Source organism: Seriola aureovittata, chromosome 20 (genome assembly GCF_021018895.1).
Source record: "Seriola aureovittata isolate HTS-2021-v1 ecotype China chromosome 20, ASM2101889v1, whole genome shotgun sequence".
Classification (NCBI taxonomy): Eukaryota; Metazoa; Chordata; class Actinopteri; order Carangiformes; family Carangidae; genus Seriola; species Seriola aureovittata.
In genome coordinates this window covers 5,092,406-5,114,851 of record NC_079383.1, presented here as the reverse complement: position 1 = coordinate 5,114,851, position 22,446 = coordinate 5,092,406, and the positions used below count along the sequence as shown (strand labels likewise).

The window sequence follows — 22,446 nt, the reverse complement described above, 5'->3', positions numbered from 1 at the left end:
TAAACCTGGAATGTACCATCTACTCAGTTAAGCATGGGGTGAGCTAAACAGGTGCAACCTTTCCAAAAACACTCAATAACAAATGAAATACAAACAGATACGCTCAACATTTAAAGTTGGCTATTAGCACACACAGAGACACACACACACACACACACAAGCTCACAAAGATCTTTAGAATATTATTTCCTGCAGGACAGTGTTACCCTTCCCTTCCCTCAGCCTTGTCAGACCGTTTGGTCGCTGCTAACAGGATAATGAGGCACACCTGTTATTAATTCCACTGATTGAGTGTGTGCTGCAGCACCACACTAAACATTTACATTCACACAGTAATTATGAACCATGTGAACCATGTGAAGCTTTGTACACTTTCTATATAGAAAGCTATATATTCTAGGTATGTATTTTATCTGTGTTTGGCAAAAGTTATCAAAATCTTTTTCTTCCCTGATGTAATATTAAATGCACTTGTTTGTCCTCAGCCACTAGAAGAAGACTGTATACATCCTGTTGTGTGATCAGCTATCACAGGTGTATTGTATTTGCAACTCATCACACTTTATTTCTTCCTTTGAATGATGGAGCCCATATTAGCCACTGATCTGCGCTCCACATTGTAGAGAAATTGAACAGGGACAAACTCCTTGTCCTCATCTTCTGTTTCATCTGCTGCCATTCATTTTTATCACAAAGGTAAGTTGCATCAAAGTTATGAGAATATAATAATAGCTGCCATAAAGCGCCTGAGCCCTGGCTTATCAAAGAGGTGTATCTGCCTTTTCAGCTCATTGATTACTATGCATGAAAAGGAGCATGATTACCCTTCATGGTTGCGTTCGAGGTCATTCAGGCACTGTTCAGGCAAAGTTTTCTAAGGGAAGTTTTAAACCCTCCTACCCCTCGCCTCCAGCTTCAGTGGTTAGTGCCATTTCCATGCACACTAACTATCCTTTCATTTCAGATTTTTATTAGCAATGAAGAAATGAGCATAATATTAAGACATGTTTCTGTTGCACCTAAAAAGCTGATCCCTTGAGTCAATGCACAGGTCTGGCACAAACATCCCAACACAACTTAAAAAGGCTTTTATAACAGGCCAACACATTCCGCCATAGGGCATAAAGATCATGATTAAACATTATGATGCAGAATTAGAAACTGATGCTCCACTTCACTATTTTCTCTACCAGGATCTTACTTTCTTTTGCCAAACTGTTCATTCATCAACAAACAACCACGGAAGACCCCTTCAGATTACAAAAAAAACTTGAAGAAATGTTTTCTTTTTCTTATTTGTATACATTTTTTACAGAACCTGTGGAACACTAATGCTATGGCCTAAAAGGAGCTATTTGTGAGTTTTGCTATTGCTATATAGCCAATCTTAGCATTAACAGCTGTATTACCAGTCTTGCCGAGAGCTTCAGCCATCATTGCATTTACAAGAGGTTATAATAAGTCCTCCGAGCATCACTATGTCTTCAGGACAGACTAGACACTACAGTGACTCGGTATCGGAAAGTGAAGAGATTGGTGAGAAAAGGAATGAAGTTTGATACTGAACTCACAACGTTTCTACTAGTCTGGTAAGTAGACATTGGCTATGTAGCAATAGCAAAATATACAAATAGCTCTTTTAAGAGCTCAAACACAGTTTCATCATCTTAAAGCTGCACTAATCAATATTTTTATATTAGCACGTGGCAAAGTGCAATATGGTAGGAGTCATTCCGAATGATGAATCCATCCAGAGAATAAGCACTTTACACTGGAGTTCCCATCAGCTTCCAGCAACTGTAGGAAGCTGTTCTCAGCAGAAAGATTCTCATAAACCTACTGAGTAGTGAACACGTTGTGGAGGAGACCAAAACAAACCTATAAGGGGAGTGAACATGGGACTTACATTTGCCATGTTGTCTGAAATACAACTCCAAAATTAATGCTACTGTTGCTCCATGTCTGAAGATTGTATAAAGGCAACTATTTGCTAATGCCTATTTAGCATCTCAAAAGCACAGAATATAGCTATAAACAGTAAACAGTAAAGCCTGACTTTAATACTTATTTTGTTTATTTCGCTACAGCAGTTTGCCTTCCCATGTTAGAGATCTAACTCCACCACATGAACCTATTTCTCCACCGAATGTAGTGATGCTGAGCGCCAAGTGTTTCCATGTACTCATGCATTCTCCTTAGTGTCTGACTTTGTTATTTTTGAGCAGATCATTGTGTGCAAAAATATATATTACATGAAGGAGAAGAAAAAAAAAGCCTCAAGTCACAAATGACACTTGAGAGAAAATAAGCGTAGGAATAAGTGGTCTTGATGCGCGAGGCTCCTCTTCTGTAAAGGGAGGCTCGTCCTTCCAGCTTTTACACAATCAGATGTTGTAAATCTGGAACGTTCAGTTTGAATAAAAGCTTTTGTGCCAGTATCTATTATCTAAGGTGGGTGTGGATTGATAACTCCTCAGACTGAATCTGAGACATTGAGAATGAAGCTGGATTGTCAGCTGAACAGAAATATCAGAATGTAGGCTGTATGTGTTCTTTAGCTTGAGACATGGTTTCAAAGGTGAGTTAGTGTCTCCACACGCAATATATATATATTCGGTTTTTACATGTTTGATGTAGTTCATGAGAGACATATGGCGTGCTCTTTCACTAAGGCTCACAGCTCACAACATCGCACTGAATTGACTTTTATAGCAATTACCAGCGAGGCGATTGAAATGCAAATCAAGGCTAATATGGAGGATTAAATGTGTCCCTCAGTGACAATATGACAGAGTGTAATCTCTGTATTACCATTTGCTCTAAACCATTTAAATGGTTCTCTCTGGGAGAAGAAACCCTGCTGGATCCCATCGGTTATACAATACAGAACATGTCGAAATATTGTGCTACAAAGTGAAAAGCATTTGTGATGATGATTTGAAGTCTCATAGTATGTGTGTATTGCTATTACCTCTTTCAAAAGGTGAAGTGATCCTACATATTAAACAACAAAATGTACACTGGGTTTATTGCAAGGTTTTAAATTTTAATTCTTGCACAGGTTTTTCTAAACATTGCTTCAGAAGAGAAGAATTGGGAGCAGTTGTTTAAATCATAATAGAAAACATACAGAGAAAAAGAGAACAGAGAGAGAGAGATCCGAGTTTGGCAAACTGAGAACAGGAACAAATGACTGACTCACTAAAATGGAAATAATACACGGACAATAACAACGGAACACAGTACAACTTTTTGAAAATATCAATGAAAAAACAAAAACAAAAAAAGGTCACAGCTACAGCAGTTGACTGACGTTAGGACAGGAAATCGTCATGATCAAAGCTGAATTTGTAAAATCCAAAAATTGTCATCGAAGAGAGGAAGAAAAATCAAGGGAAAGTAAAACTCTATGCAGAGGTAGAGTTCAGTGCACAAGGCTATGACACACACCTAGTAACCAGCTGACAGGACGCCACAGGCCCAAGGTCTTTTCTGTCGGGAGTGAATTCTCCATGTCAGGACTCACCATCGTTGACCGCACGGCATCAACGCTCACTTCTGGGTCTAGAGAACACCAGACTGGGCTGTATGCACACATACATACAATAAATAGGATATACAATCTTTGAATACCTCTAACAGTTTGAACTCACAACAGCAACTCCAGTAACATTACTTTTCCTAAAGACACATTTTGCACTTTATTTTCCACTCATTCAAAGCACCATGCAGAACAACAGCTCTCTTTCCAAGTCCTGACCCCTTTTCATTTACTTAATGTGCAAGAGAGCAGGTTCAGAGCAACACGTCCAACAGGATCATCCTTCATTTCTCCTCGACTTTGGTACAGTTCTGTCCCTTCTAACACCTGCTGGTCCGGGGGGGAAATCTCACTGATCTGACTGACTGACTGACTGACTTGACTGATTCGCTAGTAGTTTGACAAGACATAACTTTAAATCACAGATGTGGAAGCTGCTGATGAAATGCACAAAATAAGCTAGAGGCTTGAAGGAGGGTACGCTGATGTCACATCTGAATTAGACCTTTTTCTGACCTTTTCGCTTAATGAAGAAAAAATGCATTTAAAAGCTGTTTTTGTTCATTTCTTTTTAGATATTTCCAGGTTATGTCATGGCATTTCTAAGCATAGAGTGATGTAGTGGAGAATAGTGTGAGTCCAGCTGATCATAAGGCAAATAACCACTATTATAAAGTTGAAGTATTCGTATAAAAGCAGAATTAATTAAACCAATTACCTTCAGATGTTTTGTAGGTTTACCTTTTACTACATTCCTGTATGTTTTCCTATTTCTGATTGAAGAAACATCAAGAAAAGAGCAAATCAGGACATGATTTGTTCATTTAAAAAACTGTTTATGGCCTTTTCACTTATTTCTAGTCAATGCAAAAAAAAAAAAAAAAAAAACTGGGGGGCCCCAATAATGACAAAATGTTGTAAAGGTTTGATAATATTGCTGAACAATTCAAATGTTGAGTAAAGTTTTGTTCTTTTCCTCTAACTAAAGATTTTTAAACATTATTCATTTACTGTTCTATCTTTCACAAGCTTTTTTGTTTCAATTTCAAAAAAATATTCTATTCTATTTTAACTATGTAACTAACAAAACTATTTATTGATGTTCTCAGTTACATTTTTTGATTATTCTGAGAACTCGTTACTCCATTTTGTCAATTTCAGGGCTCCGTAAGGAGTTAGAATTATTAATCACAAACATATGAATCTGGCAATGTTTCCACAGAGTGGGCATAAAAAAAAAATTGACAACAAATAATACAATGAGCCTGAATTGTCTTGTATTATCTATATATCATATACAGTATGTAACACATAAAAACTTGGCATTTCCTGCTGTGCAGAAACATCAAAACAAGAAAACAGACAAAAAAAAAATCTTCAGTGGTGTCTCCCATTTAAATCTTAATACTTCTCTTATTTACTGTCCCCCTCATTTTCAGTAAAAACGGATCCAATATAAATATTCTAACATCATTCTGGTTTTTGTGTTTTTTTTTTTTTACAGTACGACTTCAGTCTACAGATTTGCACACCGGCACTGTATTTACACTGTACAGAGACAATTTTGCAAAATTTTCACACATCTTTTTGTGAGCAGTGTCTGAATTGTCACTTAATGCGTTTATTCGTTCATTTAGGTCCCTCCCAGAACAACATAAAAAAACAAACAACCCTGAAGAATCATGCTTTTAGTGGCTTCTAAATGTCGATATTCCAATTGTGCTGTTTGTTTGTAAGCTGGAAGAACCATACAAAATGTTAAAGAAAAAATACTTCAGTTATTTGATCTTTTCCTCCAGTAGAAAGGGGAGAAGTGTTAAACTAGCTTATTACAGGCACCACAGGTCAGGACAATGGCAGTGAATAAAGTACAACAGAAGCTCTACAGTATGTCTCACATTTGTCTCGGAGTAGTAGACCCTCCCACCCCCACCCCATCTTCCAGTCAGTCTTCTCCCAAGTGCACATGCTTTATTGTATTTAAACCCAACAACAAAGTGATGCATGAATATTGCTTTAAGTGAATAGCTGTATCTGGATGATGGCTGGATGGCCTTGCTGTAAGACAAACCGTTCTGTTACTGGAAGTTGAATTCCTGCATCCCATCAAAGCGCCCTTGAGCTAAACAGTGAATTGCTTTTGACAGAACTTTTAAGAACTTCAGTTAAATGGCTACAATGAAAATGGGATGTTTAGCGAGGGAGGACTTGAGATGCAGTCCAGTCAAATTTGTCAACTGTGCTCTGAAGTTAATGGTGGAATGTACACGTCTCTTCTTTGTGCTTGAGGTTTCTGCGGGATGGGAATGCAAACAAACAGATAGAGAACAACAAAACACTAAAACAAATTGAGGAATTGAGCTTTAAAATTTTAGATGTGCCTGCAAGCTGTCAGAAACCGATGGCATGCTTCAGCTAAGAAAACAGACTGAGCCAGAGGATTAAAATTAAAGGAATGTACAGGCCTCCGCCAATCAACCGTACTAGCCAGTCGAGCCTCAAAGGGAATTATAGAACACCGTTGCTGCTGTCATGAGTTGTATTTCGCATTGAACTCGTTCCTGTTTTCTTTTCCCAATGTCAAACAGTCTCTTATATTCTCAGCTGTATTTCCATTTGGCCTCTTCTTCTATTCTTCAGTCAAGGTCGTCATTCCAACAACTTTCACTCACACACTTCAGTTTGGTTCAGCTCAGCTCCGTTTGGTTCAGTGCAGGCAGCCGGTGGGACTTCTTTTATGTACAACAACCCAGAGAGGGTGCAATCACACTTGTAAAAGTGCCCAATTGTGTAAGTGTGTGAGTGTGAGTGTATGTGTGTGTATTCCAGACAGACCCACTGATCCACAGGACTGCTGCCCACTTGGTCTGTCTGCTTACCAGGCAGAGATACACTATGTCTGACAGGTCTATCTATTCCTCTGCTGCGTGCTGCCGGAGGCCAGTGTTAGGAAATGATGGCAGGACACCACCGCACCACCATCAGGTTATCTGCGCTCACTGACCGCTTCTTAGCTAGTTTCCTCAAGTCCTTGTATTTGTCGTCACACAACCGTGAGATGGCCTGAAAGTCAAAGCACAACAGAAATGAAATGAAGATGAAGTAATCGGTTGAGATCGTTGTCAGTGTGTATGAAAGAAAAGAGACAGAAAACTGAACGAAACACAGGAAGTATTTCAAAAGTTTGAGAGGAAGAGAAGAGTACTGTCATCTGGAAATGACATAATCAATAGTAAAATCCTATTGGTTTGATTGAGAGGACACTCGCTCATTTATTTTGGTTTTGGTTCATCTTATATGATTATTGGCTTTAAGTGTTTAGGTGTTCTGGGGTATTTCAAAAAGAGATCCAACCAGATCCATTATTGTCAGTCTGTTAGCTAGCTGGTTAGCGTGCTAACTTCAGCAGAATAAAAAGACATGATAGAGACAAGAGTTAACACTGGTGTTGCATTCCACTGGTGGTGACAGCTCTTGGTGAGAAAAGGAATGTTGATGCAAGTTTGATACTAAACTTGCAACGTTTCCTCTAGACTGGTAAGTAAACAGCTGCTAATGCTAAGTTTCATGTTGTCTGATGACACCTCTTGTCAGACAAATGAGACTTGATCGGCATCTCCCTCACTCTCTTGTTTTGTTGCACCTGTTAGGACAGCACACCTTACCCTGCTACCATTTCTACTGGTCAATAGGCTCATGTGAAATCCCAGAAATCCAGGTGTACCTGTACCCAGCTTCGATCTGAAGAGGCCTGACAAGAGGTCTCATCAGCCAGAGCAACTGAAAACACACACCTGTGTGGGGGTGCAGAGCCTCTGGCACTTGTTCAGTACATTACTCTGGTAACATATGTTTAGAGCAGCTTTTCACAGCGGACATTTTGACTCATCATAGCAGGAAAAGCACAGGTGAGCTAGGAACACCAGCAAATGTCTCTAATCTATCAACATATAAGAAAGCCCTACAAGTGAGATATCATGCACACTGCAAGGAAAACAGGATGGGATGAAGGCATGATTAATGTTGTTAATTAAACCAGTGCTTTGCTGCTTTGAAATGTCAACATTTCTGCTGTGGTCTATTTTAGATGAAAAGAGAAAAAAGCAGGCAGACGCATCCGCCAGCTCCATCGCTGTGGCTGAGATGTGTTTCAAACGCTAACTGGAGTGAGGCAGAGGGACAGGGAGGGGAGAGACAGATGTTGAGGCAGAGAAGCTAATTACACAGCAACATAGCCTTGCATCCTATCCTTCACTCAACTGTGCTTTGTGTGCATGTGTGTTCTGTTGTTCAAAAATACTAATTACGCAGATGGCCTTGCTTCATTGTTAGGCAACACCAAATTGGACTTTTTGTTTTTTTGTAATTTTTCTGTATGACCTGGACTCAACAAAATCTAAATCTGCTTCCACTTTCCTGTGCGTGTACTACTCACCTCTAGTTTCTGGGCCTTGTCCCTGCTGAGAGGTTCCAGGGGGAAACTGAGGTTGTTGGCCTCAGCCAGGGAGCGCAAGTCGAAGTAATACTTGGCGTAGACGCTGGACGGCACGTTGATGTTGAACTGCAACAGCTCCAGGAACTGACGCTCCAGCTCATTCCTTTAGCAGAGGGGGGGGGGGGGGGGGGGGGGAGCGCAAGAGAGGAGGCATGAGGTGAGAAATGCTTGAAAAAAAGATATTTACAAAGAGTGAGATTCAAACAGAATTAGTTCGACCATGTCTACAAAGAATTCCTGCACAGAGAGACTGAAGAGGAGACAGAGGATACTCATGAGACCATCTTGGCAAATCCATCACCTATTACAGACAGTGGGTGTTAACCTCTCATGTACAGTGCCAATGCACAAGCACTGAGTAAATCCCCAGTACGCCCACCAAACATAAGGCTTTCTTCATAACGACAGGGAACGCAACAGCAACGGAGCCCTGAGCATTATGTGCGAGAAAAAATATTAATCCCACATCTTGAAAATGCTATTGTCATGCATTTCCTCACGCTCTGTGATCCCCTGAGCAACGCGATGACAGCCGCTTTCATCTATTTCTTTTCAGTCATGACCGATTCATTTTGCATGGTAACCTGCAAAAGAAGCAAGATCCATCTCTTCCTCCTCGCCTTTGTTCCCCAACCCATGCACATTTACAGGCGTGCAGCAACAGACGAGCTAAATTTAGACTCCAGTGTAGCCAAACTCTGCCTAATAATACTGCTTCTTTTTTATCTGGCTGTGGCACTCATTCAAGCTATTCTCATCTGTTTCTTTGTGGGTTTCTCCACTCCTCTATAATTCTTCCAGTTACTTTACGAGGAATTCAGCAGGCTAGCTTCCAGAGCAGGGATTTAAAAAACATAAAACTGATCTTCCGAGGAAATCTGTGGTCAAACACTGAGTCACTGTCCAGTAAACTGCCATTCGGGCGTGCGGCAGAAGCACATGCCAGGCTCCTCCCGCTGGAAAGCGTCCCACACAGGTGGATTACAGTCAGTCGGCTGAGTGAATCTGAGCCCAAGGACGAGAATATACAGCCACCGGTGCAGAAGAGTGAGAATGTAGCACAGGTCAGAGGTTGTAGCAGTGGCAACACGTCTACAGTATCGTGTTCCCCCTCAGATTAATCCAACCATTCCTGTGGATTTGAGACGGATGTGGTACAGGACAGTGTTGGCTCCTCATGCTCATGAAACCTCCTCCCCGTCTTGAGTACTCATTAAATATTACACACAGCAATGTCCAATTGCATTTTTAATCTAATCGAAAAACTATTCAATCTATTGCTTCAGAAGTCTTTGCTACAGAGAGACCCCTTAAGTCGATGTCCAGTAAGTGTATCTCTTATTGTCAGCTTCTGAGGGACTAATAAACGTGGCGACTCGATATTGTGGATTATTGACTTTTATTTATAGAGAAAGATGCAAGAAGAGCGGATATAAGCTGTGAGCTGCATAAATCTTCTTCTAACAAAGGATAGACTGTATTTTCTGCGTCCTGATCCTCTATCATACTGTTTCTTGGCTCAAGAACCAGTCTGCGAGCCACAACAGATCACAGTCAAGAGTGCTGGACAAAATGGGCAATGAGGTGGACCTGAGCATGTCCAGACCACCACACAAGTGACTCTCAGCACCTCTTGAACCCCGGCTGACCCCACAAACTCAGGCTATATTGAGCACAGAAAAACCCTGACTGTTTGTCACAAGCTGGGGTGAAGACAAGTAAAGTAGTACAGAGGAACACTGAATAACAATGGCTGAAAGCAAGATACCAAGTAAGGTCAGAATGCTTGTTTCAAACAGAGCTGAAGCAAGTCAATAAAAATTCAGCTTTTTTTTCCAAAGTAAACTGAATATCTTGCAGTTTTGGACCCCACAGAAAAGGTTCACTTCGGCTTCGGTTTTCTTTTTGTAAACATTTTAAAGACCAATCAGCTAATTAATCGATAATAAAATAATCATTATGTTTTGAGCTGCATAAATGTGACATGAACAGATCCTATCCATGGCCCATCTGTCTTCAACTTAACGCCCTCAAGCTGGGAACATAAGCTTCATTTACGATGGTATACATACACATGTGGTTTGAATGCCTGTAAGTTCTGTTTGTAAGCACCACACACACACACACACACACACACACACACACACACACACACACACACACACACACACACACACACACACACACACACACACACACACACACACACACACACACACACACACACACACACACACACACACACACACACACAATAAGACTTGTGGAGGCAGCCGTATCCTCTAGACAGGTCTGGTTTCAGCTGGTTGTTAACTCCTGTTGCCTCTTCTCTGGGGTTCTTCACCCCTCACTGAACTGTTTCTTACTATCTCAGAAAATATGCTACAGTATGTTCTAATATGCAAATTTTATTTAAGCCTTCGTATGGTATATTCAGTCATGTGAAGCTGCACCTCCCACGCAAGCCGCTTTTTTAATGTTTTTTTTTTTTTTGTCCTTTGAGAGAAGCTGTTGTGATGGAACCTCTCCAGTCGGTTCTTTCAATCACAAGATCACTGCAGCACCGTGCCACAGAAGACTGCTTCCACAGGAAAGAAAGAGAGACGATTGTTGTTGATTTCAGCTGGTTTCACACCTACTGATAATGTGTTTATTCTAATACCACCCAGTTTCCAACTAAGCACATGTTGTGCAGCGCATTTCTGGCCAGAAATAAAACCTCAGAATTAGGTGTTTTCTCAGTCCTTACTGTAATTGAATTAGAGTGCGATGCTTAGTGTTTTTTTTTTTTCCAATGCCTGTTAATAGCATTTACCAGCAGCATAATTCTTGGCTTCAACACAAAAACAGAACCAGGAAGCTATTATGTGAAATATCAGCTGTAGCCAATTTACTTTATGTTCCCAATAGAAGTTGAGTAATGAAAAGTTGGCTCTAAAGGTCATGAATTACTTAATTTATATCTCCTGCCACCTTCATAACACAGAAAGATCAGCTTAGTGTAACTGACCTGAATCTATAGGCCTTTCTATTGTATGTGCATTGCATTTGAGTTCCCTTTCGACTACCTACATATTAACAATATGCAATTTTGTGAGCGTTTTCTCAGCGACTCACATGTCCTCCACAGTGATATCCTTGAGAATTTGGCAGTAGTCCACATTCCAGACCGCCTGGTCGTCCCACACCTTGGATGCCAGGAGGATGGCTCCTAACACGATGCGCTTCCAGTTGGCAGGACAAATGTCGATCTCGGCGTAGGTCAGGAGCCTCTCCAAATACACCTTAGACAAACACGTGTCACATGTAAGTATCTCGTTAAAAGTTTCAAAGTTAAGTTTGAAGATAAAACGATTATACTGCACATGACAGAAGCCTGTTCTTCCCAAAGATTGAACACATTATTAGAACAACAATAAAAGAAGGTCTTGCAGTGAAACGAGAGATGGTCAAACTGGGTCATGACTTTGGTTTAATCAGTACAATGTTCAACAGGCTGGGTCAATGCACTAAACTGTCTATCAGTGTATTTCATTTCAAGTAAATGAAATAATAAAAAAAACACATCAATCCGTTTCCTATGTAAGTAGCATGTGTCTACATTCCTTGGTAGAGTTAGTTTTGCTGTTTTGTGTTTTCCTGCCTACTTCACCTCCAGGTAAAAACCACAATAACAAGATGTCAGAGGCTGATGAAATCTTCCCTGGAGCGTGTTCATAAAATATCCATGTGGATCGAACCCCTCCATCTCTCTGCCTCCCGCCCCATTTCCATTTCTCTCTCTCTCGCTCCCTCTCTCTCTCTCTCTTTGAGTAGCCAGAATTCCCACTGTGCGCAGATCACAAAGCACACCGAACCCGCAGGCACCTGTTCCTTACAAGCTAGAATAATTGGACAGAAGCTCATCCTTCTGATCCACTGATCATCATTTTGTTGGACCCTATGAGAGAATATATTCTATTACATTCTGTTGCCAGAAGGAACCTGTAGTGAGTTTTCTCAAAAAAGCTGCATAAAAATGTTCAGACTTTATATTTATATTAATAATTATATCTATATTCTTTGACATATTTAACTTAAGTGTTTTATATTACAATCTATGATTTTGTATTACTAGCAGTTGTAATATTTTAGCATTTGACAATTTAAACATGCAATTTTTAAAAATCTGGAACAATGATTTTAATCCAAACATTACATCATATTCTTGTAGTTACACTCATTTTTCCATAACTAATTAGCGACTTCATTTTTCCATGAGTGAAATTTACCACAGTCTCAACAGCGATCTGAATTCACAGCCCTTACAGTAAAACTAGCAGAGTTGAAGTCTGACAGGACAGCAGTGTAATTGGGTTAGCAGAGATGCTGTATTTTTTATGGCAGAGTGGAACATGCTGTGCTTTCCACTTGTTATAACTCTGTCTGAATCTGCACAGTGGCAGAACTGTCAGTATTATGGGACTTAAAATTCTTGGCAGAATCCAAGAACACTGTTAGAAAGTAAATGGTCATGTGCTAGAGGATCATTACTATGTAATTACTTGACATATAATGGTCCCTTGTGGTTTGGACAATAGGAGGGGCAGAGAGAAGGGTGTGATTTTGTGAAAAAGAAATGAAAATATTCTTTCATCCTATTTTGCAGCCTGGTTTGACTTTCCCATTCGCACAGCTCAGGTGGCTAATTGGACAAGTCATGCTGGGTCGGGCTCCGTGCCTGCAGGCAATGCTAACCTATCTCTGTTGTGGCCCAGAGACTGCCAACAGACACCACATATACACTCATCTGGCAGCAGGCGGCAAACACTGAAGACAGCCCGCATGAAATGAGAGCCAGCCCACATGCTAAATGATATGAATGCAACAACAAACAGAGAGAAAACTATACAAGCACAACAAAGAATATAGAGGCAGTGTGGTTGGCAAACAGCAACCAGATTAAAGCCAAATGATTTAATGTTGTGATTCCTGGGCAAATAATGCCGATAAGGTTTTACTACTACACAGATCAACTGGTCTCCATGGAGCTCAAAGGTGAAATAAACCTTTGAGCTCAGGATGAGACTCATTTCTGAAACAGAGTATGTTCTTACTGGATAAAAAACTGTCATATGAAAATGTCTGATAATGATTAAACAACATAATACTACTAAACGTTTCTGTTACTTCTAGAGATTTTGTGCTTAAAAAGTAACCCTGCTCCTTAAGAGTACTACATCACATCTATTATTAATACCAATGGGAAACCAAAGCAGCAGACACCTGATTTGAAGTTTATGGCTCACTCAGTTAAACAGAGGAATCAATTTGATCTCATCACCAACTGGTGGTTGTTTTTAACTACTATACACTGTTACTCAGAAATGCATATGGTTACTGATGGTTTGGAGTTTATACTTAAAATGCTAAGACATTTTGCTGAAGACCATCGGTACACAGACACCGAGACACAAACACGGTCATGTCATAAGTACAGTATGCCCGTGTCATTGCTTTCCAGTTAGTCTGGCCACAAATGCACATCCACCCATATATGCAGTTCACACGTTTGTGCAACTGTCAGGAAGCAGTGCAACCCAATACTGGGCCGTTCATGTTAACCCTACGCTTCCCAGTCTCCAGGGACACACGTGTCAGCAAGAGCGACAAAGTGTGGAAAGAGATGTTTCTGGGCAGATGAGTGTGGGGGGGGGGGGTTTCATTTACTAGTGAACTTGGCACCTAAAAGTATATATATATATATATATTTAAAAAAAATGTTAGTATGTTAATTAACCCTATTATGTATTCAGTTTTACTTTAAGTTAGTTTATACAGCGGTAAAACAGGAAGTAAAGCTCGATTGAATAAAGGATTAAAACTTACCACTTTTAAATCTAAATCATATTTTAATCCAACCATCCAACTGTTTAAATAAATAAATATATAATAAACATCATAGTTACATATTAAGATTCCTAATTACTACATTTAAAGCTTTTTAATGCTTCTAATCGCTCTATGATGAACAGAAAGCACATGTAATATGCTATAGAAACTTTTTCTCTCCGGTGGAGGAAAAATAAAAGAGGAAAATGAGATATGAGGTGGAGAACCGCTGACATTGTTTTTCACATTTTCAACCCAAGTGAGCACTGCATGATGTCATAAGTGTTGGAGGGAAAGCCTAATGTACATTAAAGTCCAAACTGTATGCTTGCTGCAGACACAGACGAACTGTACGTTACACAGTTCTGAGCGGAAAGTACACAGATCAAACCAAACTTGTCATAATTCCTCCTCTTCTTTCTATTCTCTGCTGTGAGAACTTAACTTTTCAACAATTATGGGAACACAACCTCTGGAGGAATATACTGAACATTTCATACGATTCCAGAAGAAGAAATGAGGTCCAAAAATAGATGGGAGAAAACAGTCCATGGATGGCAACAGAAACAAGAGTGAATGTCCCCGGAGACAGCACAAAAGAAAATCTGGAAGCAACACTCCCTCCTAGTGTGAGCACTGAAATACACACGCAAACACATACGCAAACACATACGCACACATGCATACACTCACCAGTGTGACGATTGCACACTCAGCGGTGAGCTGCGCGGCGCTGAACAGCGTCCTGACGAAGCGGTAGATCTGCTTCTGCTCAGGGTCGTGTTTGTCATAATCAGCAGGAATCTCAGACTTCTACAATGAATAAATAATCACAATACATTCAGTGAAATGGAATAAAAACAAAACACCAAAACATAAGGTTCAAATTTGATCTGACTGTTTACCACAATGGAAATACAAGCTTCTAGCTGAGACTTTTGCTTATAGATGAGTATTCATTTTGAATGGAGTGCTCTGTAGCTTTGGATATGGACCATCGGGCAAAGTGGTTATGTAAATTCTTGGATTAAAACCCTGCAAAAATTCAACTGAAAATACATCCGAATGATCCAGATGGCTCCAGAGATTACTAGACAGATTTCCCAACTGTTTGATCTGCGTGGGCTTATTTGCTGCTCATCAGTTTGTGTGGTTTGTCTTGTTGATGAATCCTGACAACTCTACAGCGTGTGCGTAATGGAAATTTATCTTCAGTTAAGGCCTTACAGACAGCGGATGCAGCTTCTCGTCGAAAATGTCTAACAGCATTCTTCCGTCGACGTCTCTGAAACGACAAACGGAGAGGAAGAACATCAGAGTGTGAAAGAAATAAAAAAAAACAGATGGTGTGAAACTCATTTCATTTAAAACACGACTTCATCTACCCTCTAAAATATTTCCTGTTCAATCAGCCTTTTATGGGGGACACGTCTGCACTTCAAACAACTGCCTTACATCAGATTCCTGCCAGTTACAGTGAATATAGATACTGATTGCATATGACAGGTCTCGACCGCTTGTGAATTTCACTCACACCAATAAGAAAATTGGTGAAAGCCACAAAATCTTAACTAACTCATACATACATATGTTTTAAGAATAAATCTGTCCGTATGAGTGGTTCTTGGGAGGTCCATTGTTTTACGCACTGAACAAGAATATATTTCTTGGAAAAACGATGCCCTGTTCACTCGTGCTTCATATGGAGTATCTAAAGAGCTTGACACTTCGGCTACATCAACCCTACGTTTTAATTTTAAAACACATTTGTTTTGCTACTTTACGCCTGACATCCACACTACTACTACCCGTTTTAGTTTGAAAATTCCAGGGTTGCGTTGTAGTCTGGACTGGACAACCCAAATGCAGAGTGGACAGTCTGCTTCCTGTTTACACTGGCACGTGAATGCCCAGTATTTGGAGCTAATAAATGGATGGAGATTGTTTTTGTTTTAAAATGAAACTGTAGTAGTGTGAATGTAACCTTCAACATAAGCCATAAGGGGCATTTTTCTCTGCTAAGTTTGGCTTTGTCTGTCAGCCTGAATGAAAGACTGAAAACACTTATCATACCTGTTCTTTATGTGGTAGTATATTGCGAGGGATACACTGTAAAGACAAAAAAGAGAAATGAAAATTAATTTCAAAATAAAACTGGGATAATATGGAAATGAGCCACAACACTTCTCCTCAATGCTGAAAGAAATGAATTATCAGACAATGAGCTACTCCATCTTTGGCAGAAAAGGAGATAAAGTTACCATTTGATGGTGTATTTGAGGTTGGGCTGACTGACGGTGCTGTCGTCAAGGAATATGGTGGAACATGAGCTGTACTTCCGTCTCACTGGGCCTGGATGATGCTGGAGTTCACAAACAAAAATACAGTACATACAAACACACACACACACACACACACACACACACACACACACACATGTCAATCTCTATTTCTGTCATACTCAGACCTGCCAAAACGCCTGTAAACAGCCATGGAAAGTACGGCACCTGTAAGCTCACAAACTAATTCTGTCTGACCTCAGTCAGCATGTGACATGGCTGCATGCGGCAATGGCATTTATGGTGAAGTCCATCTTTAGACAAACCCCCAAACTTCTATTTAGTAGAGCTCGACCGATTTTGGATTTTTGGGGCCGATGCCGATATTAGGGAGTAAAATAAATTCCGATATCGATATATTGGCCAATAAACTTTATAGTCAAATATGACATCAGTGCACTGAAACGGTCAAGTTCACTGGGAATTAAATAAAATAACTATAAAAATAAATATAAAAAACATAAGAACAGAATTGTCCTTTAATTTCATTTTGTTCTGGTTTATTTTCTCATGGTGAATTTTTGAACAAGTGTTCTAAAAGCATTAATGTATTGTTGATGATAAAAATCTCAGAAACATTGTTTTCTCCCTTATATTTAACTATTCAGGTGAACTTGTCATCTGATGCAAAAGTGTGGATAGTTCAGTTCTTTCCTCCAGGAACTGAATAATTGCAATTTATTCAAAATAAAAAAAAACATGTTTATTATTTTCAGATAAAAACCTTACTGGTTCATCACTGAAATTGCATATTTTGAGGGGGTAATGGGCAAAGATGAACTACACCATAATGTGATGAAATAATTTCTACTACTTTTATATGAATAATGGCATTGAAGTACATCTGGGAGTAAGACTATAAGTGGAGTCTGTGGGGGAGGGGGGTTTGGGTGCAGGACAATGGGTTGGATAATTTTTAAGGATTATTCTCAGGACTTTACCTTGTTCTCCGAAATGTGTGTAAACTTGCAAAAAATACAAGACATTAAAATTACCATCTGCACAATTATAATTACCACAATTCTAACTGAGCAGATCGTTTCACAGTTAAATAATGACACTAACATTCACTAACTCTTTCACAATGTCCCTCATCTTACTTACATGGTTGATGTAGAGGCTCTTCCGTTTTTCTCGAACTGAAAGAAAGATGGAGGGACAGGTGTCAGTGCTGTAGCGAGCGGCAAACACACACTTCAAACTCAGTGTCAGTGCAGTACACTGCCCTGACAGACAGGGAGCAGCATTTATCCAGGGTTAAAGTTCCCCATCACAGATATTGAGAGGATATTGGATGAACAGTTTTTTCCTCTAATTATACTACAGTGCATTAAACAAAGCAAAGCACTTTCAGCACACAGCTGATGCTTTACTCAAATGCCTTCCTCCCCTGATACATTGGAAATTGTCTTTTAATGTGTGGGAATGAGAGTGAGCTAACTAATTAATCCATTCATCATTTTGGCCCTATGTGAGTCCAAATTAAGTCAAGCGTACTGACTGTTTTAATTCAAGTGCAGATTGTAATTTGAGCTCATCTATTTTCTTTCTGTTCACAAGAATCTGTTCATTTGCTAATTCTGCTTAGAGGACGTAACGATTTGTTCATTTTATACAGCTGTTGTACCGGGATGAGAGGTGTAATTCCAAATATGGCATAACACACACACACACTCACACACACACAGCTGTGTGTCAGTGCGGTGTCTGTTTGTGTATCCATGTGTGTCTATAAGTGTATATGTTTGTTCGCTCTGATGTAGGAAAACACAGGAGGGGAAAAGGAAGGCAAAGACAACTGGCACAGATGCAGAGCACAGCGTCACACACAGTGACGTCATCAGCTGTCTGGCACCTCTCATCCTGGTACTGTCTGTCTCTCACCTCTCTGACACACACACAAATAAACACACACACACACTGTAATGCACATTTTTTCCCACTGAGTGACTGTGTGTGCTGCTTTCTAGCAAAAAGCAGCTGGCTCTTATGTCATAATTAGGGCTGCACATTTTTGTGGAAAAAAAGTTACATTTACAAATATATATTTATGCACATATATGTTTATATAATGCTATCATTTATTTATACAACAGGATGAATGCTGTAAACATTCACATCTTCTGAAAAGCAAAGATTTCTTAAGCACTGCCAGTGAGAAAAAATAAGATGACACGTGACATTTCAGTCATCAAAACACAAGGCTATGCAGCCCTATTAATTATGGCCCGACATATATACACACACACACACACACACACACACACACACACACACAGAATATCAGTAGCTCAGCAGCAAAGACACATCACCTGCAAACAGATGACAATACAGATCAAGTACAATAATACAATAAAGCTTGAGACTACATGAAGTGTCTAGCCCAAACACACAGTGAGCATACTGCTGCCTGCCTACTGAGACCACACACATTCATGCTTACCTCTCTTGTTGGGCACGGCAACTGAAAAAACAAAAGTCCAAGTTGTCTCTATGTTTACTTATGACACAGATGCACAATGGATTCTCAAGTGTTTACAAAACTGCCCATATTGTGTGTCATCCTGTGTTGGTATGAATGTGCAATACGTTGAGAAAATAGGCCAGCACACATTCACTCAAGAGCTTGATAAGGCTAATAAAAGAGCGTGGAGAATCAGCCTTGAATATCAGATCAATATGTCAGCCTTCAGGCTACAAGCTTTTCAGCTGATCCAGTTTTTCTCCAGAGTGCGTAAATGGAACAATATTAAGCCGCTTATCCTCACAGTAAAGAGATTACTTCTGCACTGAAAGGTGGTCTCAAAGAACAACTTCATCATATCTCACTTGATTAAATGTGATATTGCTGTCACTCACAGGCTCAGACAGTCCCTCTGCCTGACGACAGATACATAAGATGATCAAAACACTAACGAAAAGGCAACTGGTGTGAAGCTTTCACAGGAGCCTGGAGTCTTTATGGAGGATAAAAGGATGCTGGTCAAGGGTACTTTTGTGTAGCTGCATATTGGAATTCTCTGCATCAATGAAACACCTTGCTTTACCACAAAGTAGGAGTCATCTCTTGACTTGAATGAGTTTGAATTTTGAAGATACATCTTTGCAAGCTGCCTTATCGCTTGATGTGCAATCGGCCACTTATGGCATGGCTGCTCTTTGAGTCAACAGGTGCCACACCACTGAGGCCAACATCAATTGACAAAAACATGCATGGTCAAAGGCACACTGAGTATATCAGGGGCCAAAACTTATGGAGAGGAATATTGGGGACAGGGGTCCTGAGGGAGTTAGGTCATGTAAAGTGGTGAGAAGCGTGTGTGCGACATTACTGTTTAAATGATTCAAGTCACATAATTTGAAAGCTGTGGGGAAGCAGTTTGACATGCACAATTATCCATAACTTAGGGTAGGGGTCTTACTTATTTTGTAACAAACTAGTTCATACTTGCCATTTCAAGGTACTAACACTGCATTAGATGTATAATTTCACTTTTCTTCAAAAAGGTGTGAATGACACATTTTGGTAAGAATCACTCGTAAATGCAGATGTTTCCTTATGGGCATTAAAGCCATTGTCAGTCACATTAAATTCTTATTTTTGATGTGCATCTAAATGTGTTCCTAACTGCAGAACACACAGGCAAGTATTAGACAACACAGGACATTTCTTCACTCTGGATTAGACCACACACACCTGGTCGGAGCAGGTCATATGCATTCCTGATAGAAATACTGCTTCACTGACAGACCAACTGTTTGCAAATCAAGGAGTGAGGACATTTCAAAGATAGAGTTTGAAGAAATGCAAGATGCCAACAGAATAGAGTAGAACTCACCATCAGTTTGTGACTTGCTGAGGAAGATGGTGCTGGCCCGGGGATGATCGGAGGGATTATACTCCATGGGAAGATCTGAAAAAACAAGAGAAGAAAACTTAAATGTCACAGGCAATTATAGATTCATTCCAAACTGATTTTTGTACAGCATACTGTGTAAACCCGGATACATCTTTTGTACAAAACTAATTTCACTTTGAGTCTGCAAACTGTTTGTTCAGTAGCTGAACTAATTCATGATTTTCTTAATGTATGTACAGCAGCAGATGATCGGAGCCGTAGAGCCCCAACAACTAAAACTGACTGCTGTCAGGCTCATTTGACAGAATATAATCATCATCCGATCATGATGTTTCACCAGTGTAACTAAAACACACTGTGGAGTGAAACCTTCCATTCTGAGGTTAAAGACGTGGTATTGGGTTTAGGGGTTAACCGCCTCTCTTGTAATGGACTGAGCTGAATGGAAAAACAATCCGTCAGCCGATAGTTTTCTGCACCAGCGCTGCGTAAACGGCGGTTTGTAAATCAATGTGCTAAACAAACACAGCAGAAAGGTATAGATTTGTTTTAGATCCCTGTCTACACACACGTACACACCACCTAGGATCAACCCCCGCATCAGACAGTAGCTGCGAAGAGAAACTGCAATAAATCACAGGTAAAAAAGCTGAGCACTTTGAGCACTTGAGAGCTGATAACATCTATCTCCTGCCTGTGAGCTCTGTGCCACCAGGTGCTTCCTTACACAAGATGTCAGCAAGGTGAATTTACTTTTTTAAAGTAGGTTGAAATGAGATATAAGACTAATGTCCGAATAAAGTCGAAAATTACATGCGGTGCATGTAAAATAATATGTCTAAACTGATACGCACATATTCTATCAACATCTTTCTTCTCACAGCCTCGATTTACTTTTTTGTTTTCCCGGTGAAGACGGTTCTTTACCCTGATTAATTCCCATTGGCTAAATTGTGTTGAGATACAAGTTTTTATTGTTAAATTTTAAACAACTTTACAAAAAAAGTTGTGATTTAGTTGGTTTTTATACTGTATTCTGCCTGAGTCCTGAGCCTGCAGACAACATGTTCATACTACACACAGTGGATCGGTATTATACCCCCTATGTTGCATGAGTTTTATGGCAGCCAGGTGAGTTGATTTAATATCCTGAAAAGCCTTAGATGAAACATTTGTTGACACAAGGTTACGATCATTATCGTGTTCCGGGCTGGGATAAGCATTAACATTAAAATGAATGATAACATAGGGATGTAACATTACAACAACATATCCAATCATCTAAACCTGGGAAGAAACTAAATAAAAATGTAATGTAGACAAGCAGTGTGTGGTGGTGGTGACCCCACCAGCAGCTTCCTTGTATTTTGGATGATGTCAGTGAAACCGGAATGGTCATAAAAGGCCAACACCCAGTACACTAATAGAGAGAAAGAGGAACAGATGCTGTGAGACAGAAACAGAAGAAGAGAGACAGAAAAGGGAAAAGAGGGCAATAGAGTGGAAAATGAAGACATGAGAGTGACGGTTTTGAAAAGTGATTGACAGGGAGAAGACAGGATCAGAGAGGAGAAGAGAAGAGAAGAGGATATGATAAAAGAAAATTGGAGAGCAAAGGTCAGAGAGAAACTGGGGGGGGTGAGAGTCTCTTTCGGTACACTACAGGTTACTCATACAAGCCACCGCTATTGTGTCCATACTCTTTTGAACTACTGTCTTTTTGTGTTGGAGAGCCACTTGAAGAGCCTCAAAGGACACTAACACATACACATGCACGCACACACACACACACACACACACACACACGCACACACATACAGTGCCATGATGTATGAGGAAGTGACACACGGTGCTGAATAAAAGATTGGTGTGTGGGAACGAGCAAAGAGCAGCGAAGGACAACTGAAGGTGGGTCAATGATGCTGCACACACTTCCGGACTGATTGCACGCTCACACAAACATCTGCAACACATCAGACACAAATGACTGATGAAAGCTGAGATTGTGTTTTGTGTCACATGAAATCCCTGCTCTAAAAATGCGCTGAAATAATTTAGTTAGTATCACTGCTTTCTCAATTTCTGATGATGTAACGTTTTTTTTTTAAGACAGGAAGCTGCCTCTCCACGGACCCAGGGTGTGTCCCTCACCATGACTGGTGTCAGTGACCTCTGGTGTGGTTGTACCCTCCCCAGTTTTCCCTCCCTTGCTCCAACCTGGGGTAGAAGAACTTGCACCCAACTTCCTGCATTTCAGGAAGCAGAAAGGAAATGAAGTAAGGGGTGGTGGTTACACATTGTTAGGGAGGTAGGCTAAACAAAGAGTGGAGGGAATAGGTC

General features: G+C 40.1%; 1 protein-coding gene across 4 annotated transcripts in view; it reads right to left on the bottom strand.

Moving 5' to 3' along the window:
- Nucleotides 1-3,025: 3,025 nt before the first annotated feature.
- Nucleotides 3,026-22,446, bottom strand: part of ccny (cyclin Y) — a 37,803-nt gene continuing 18,382 nt past the window's right edge. Inside the window, exons 2-12 of one of the 4 annotated variants that reach the window (XM_056364508.1) lie at nt 20,086-20,160; nt 18,690-18,710; nt 17,351-17,385; nt 17,188-17,211; nt 16,169-16,269; nt 15,981-16,016; nt 15,135-15,192; nt 14,601-14,720; nt 11,154-11,320; nt 7,977-8,139; nt 3,026-6,604 (exon numbers count right to left, since the gene is read on the bottom strand). In XM_056364508.1, the coding sequence (XP_056220483.1) occupies nt 6,488-6,604; nt 7,977-8,139; nt 11,154-11,320; nt 14,601-14,720; nt 15,135-15,192; nt 15,981-16,016; nt 16,169-16,269; nt 17,188-17,211; nt 17,351-17,385; nt 18,690-18,710; nt 20,086-20,160 (917 nt within the window). In that variant the 3' untranslated portion in view covers nt 3,026-6,487. The remainder of the gene's footprint in view (nt 6,605-7,976; nt 8,140-11,153; nt 11,321-14,600; nt 14,721-15,134; nt 15,193-15,980; nt 16,017-16,168; nt 16,270-17,187; nt 17,212-17,350; nt 17,386-18,689; nt 18,711-20,085; nt 20,161-22,446) is intronic. The other 3 variants (XM_056364510.1, XM_056364509.1, XM_056364511.1) reach the window with 3 other exon arrangements.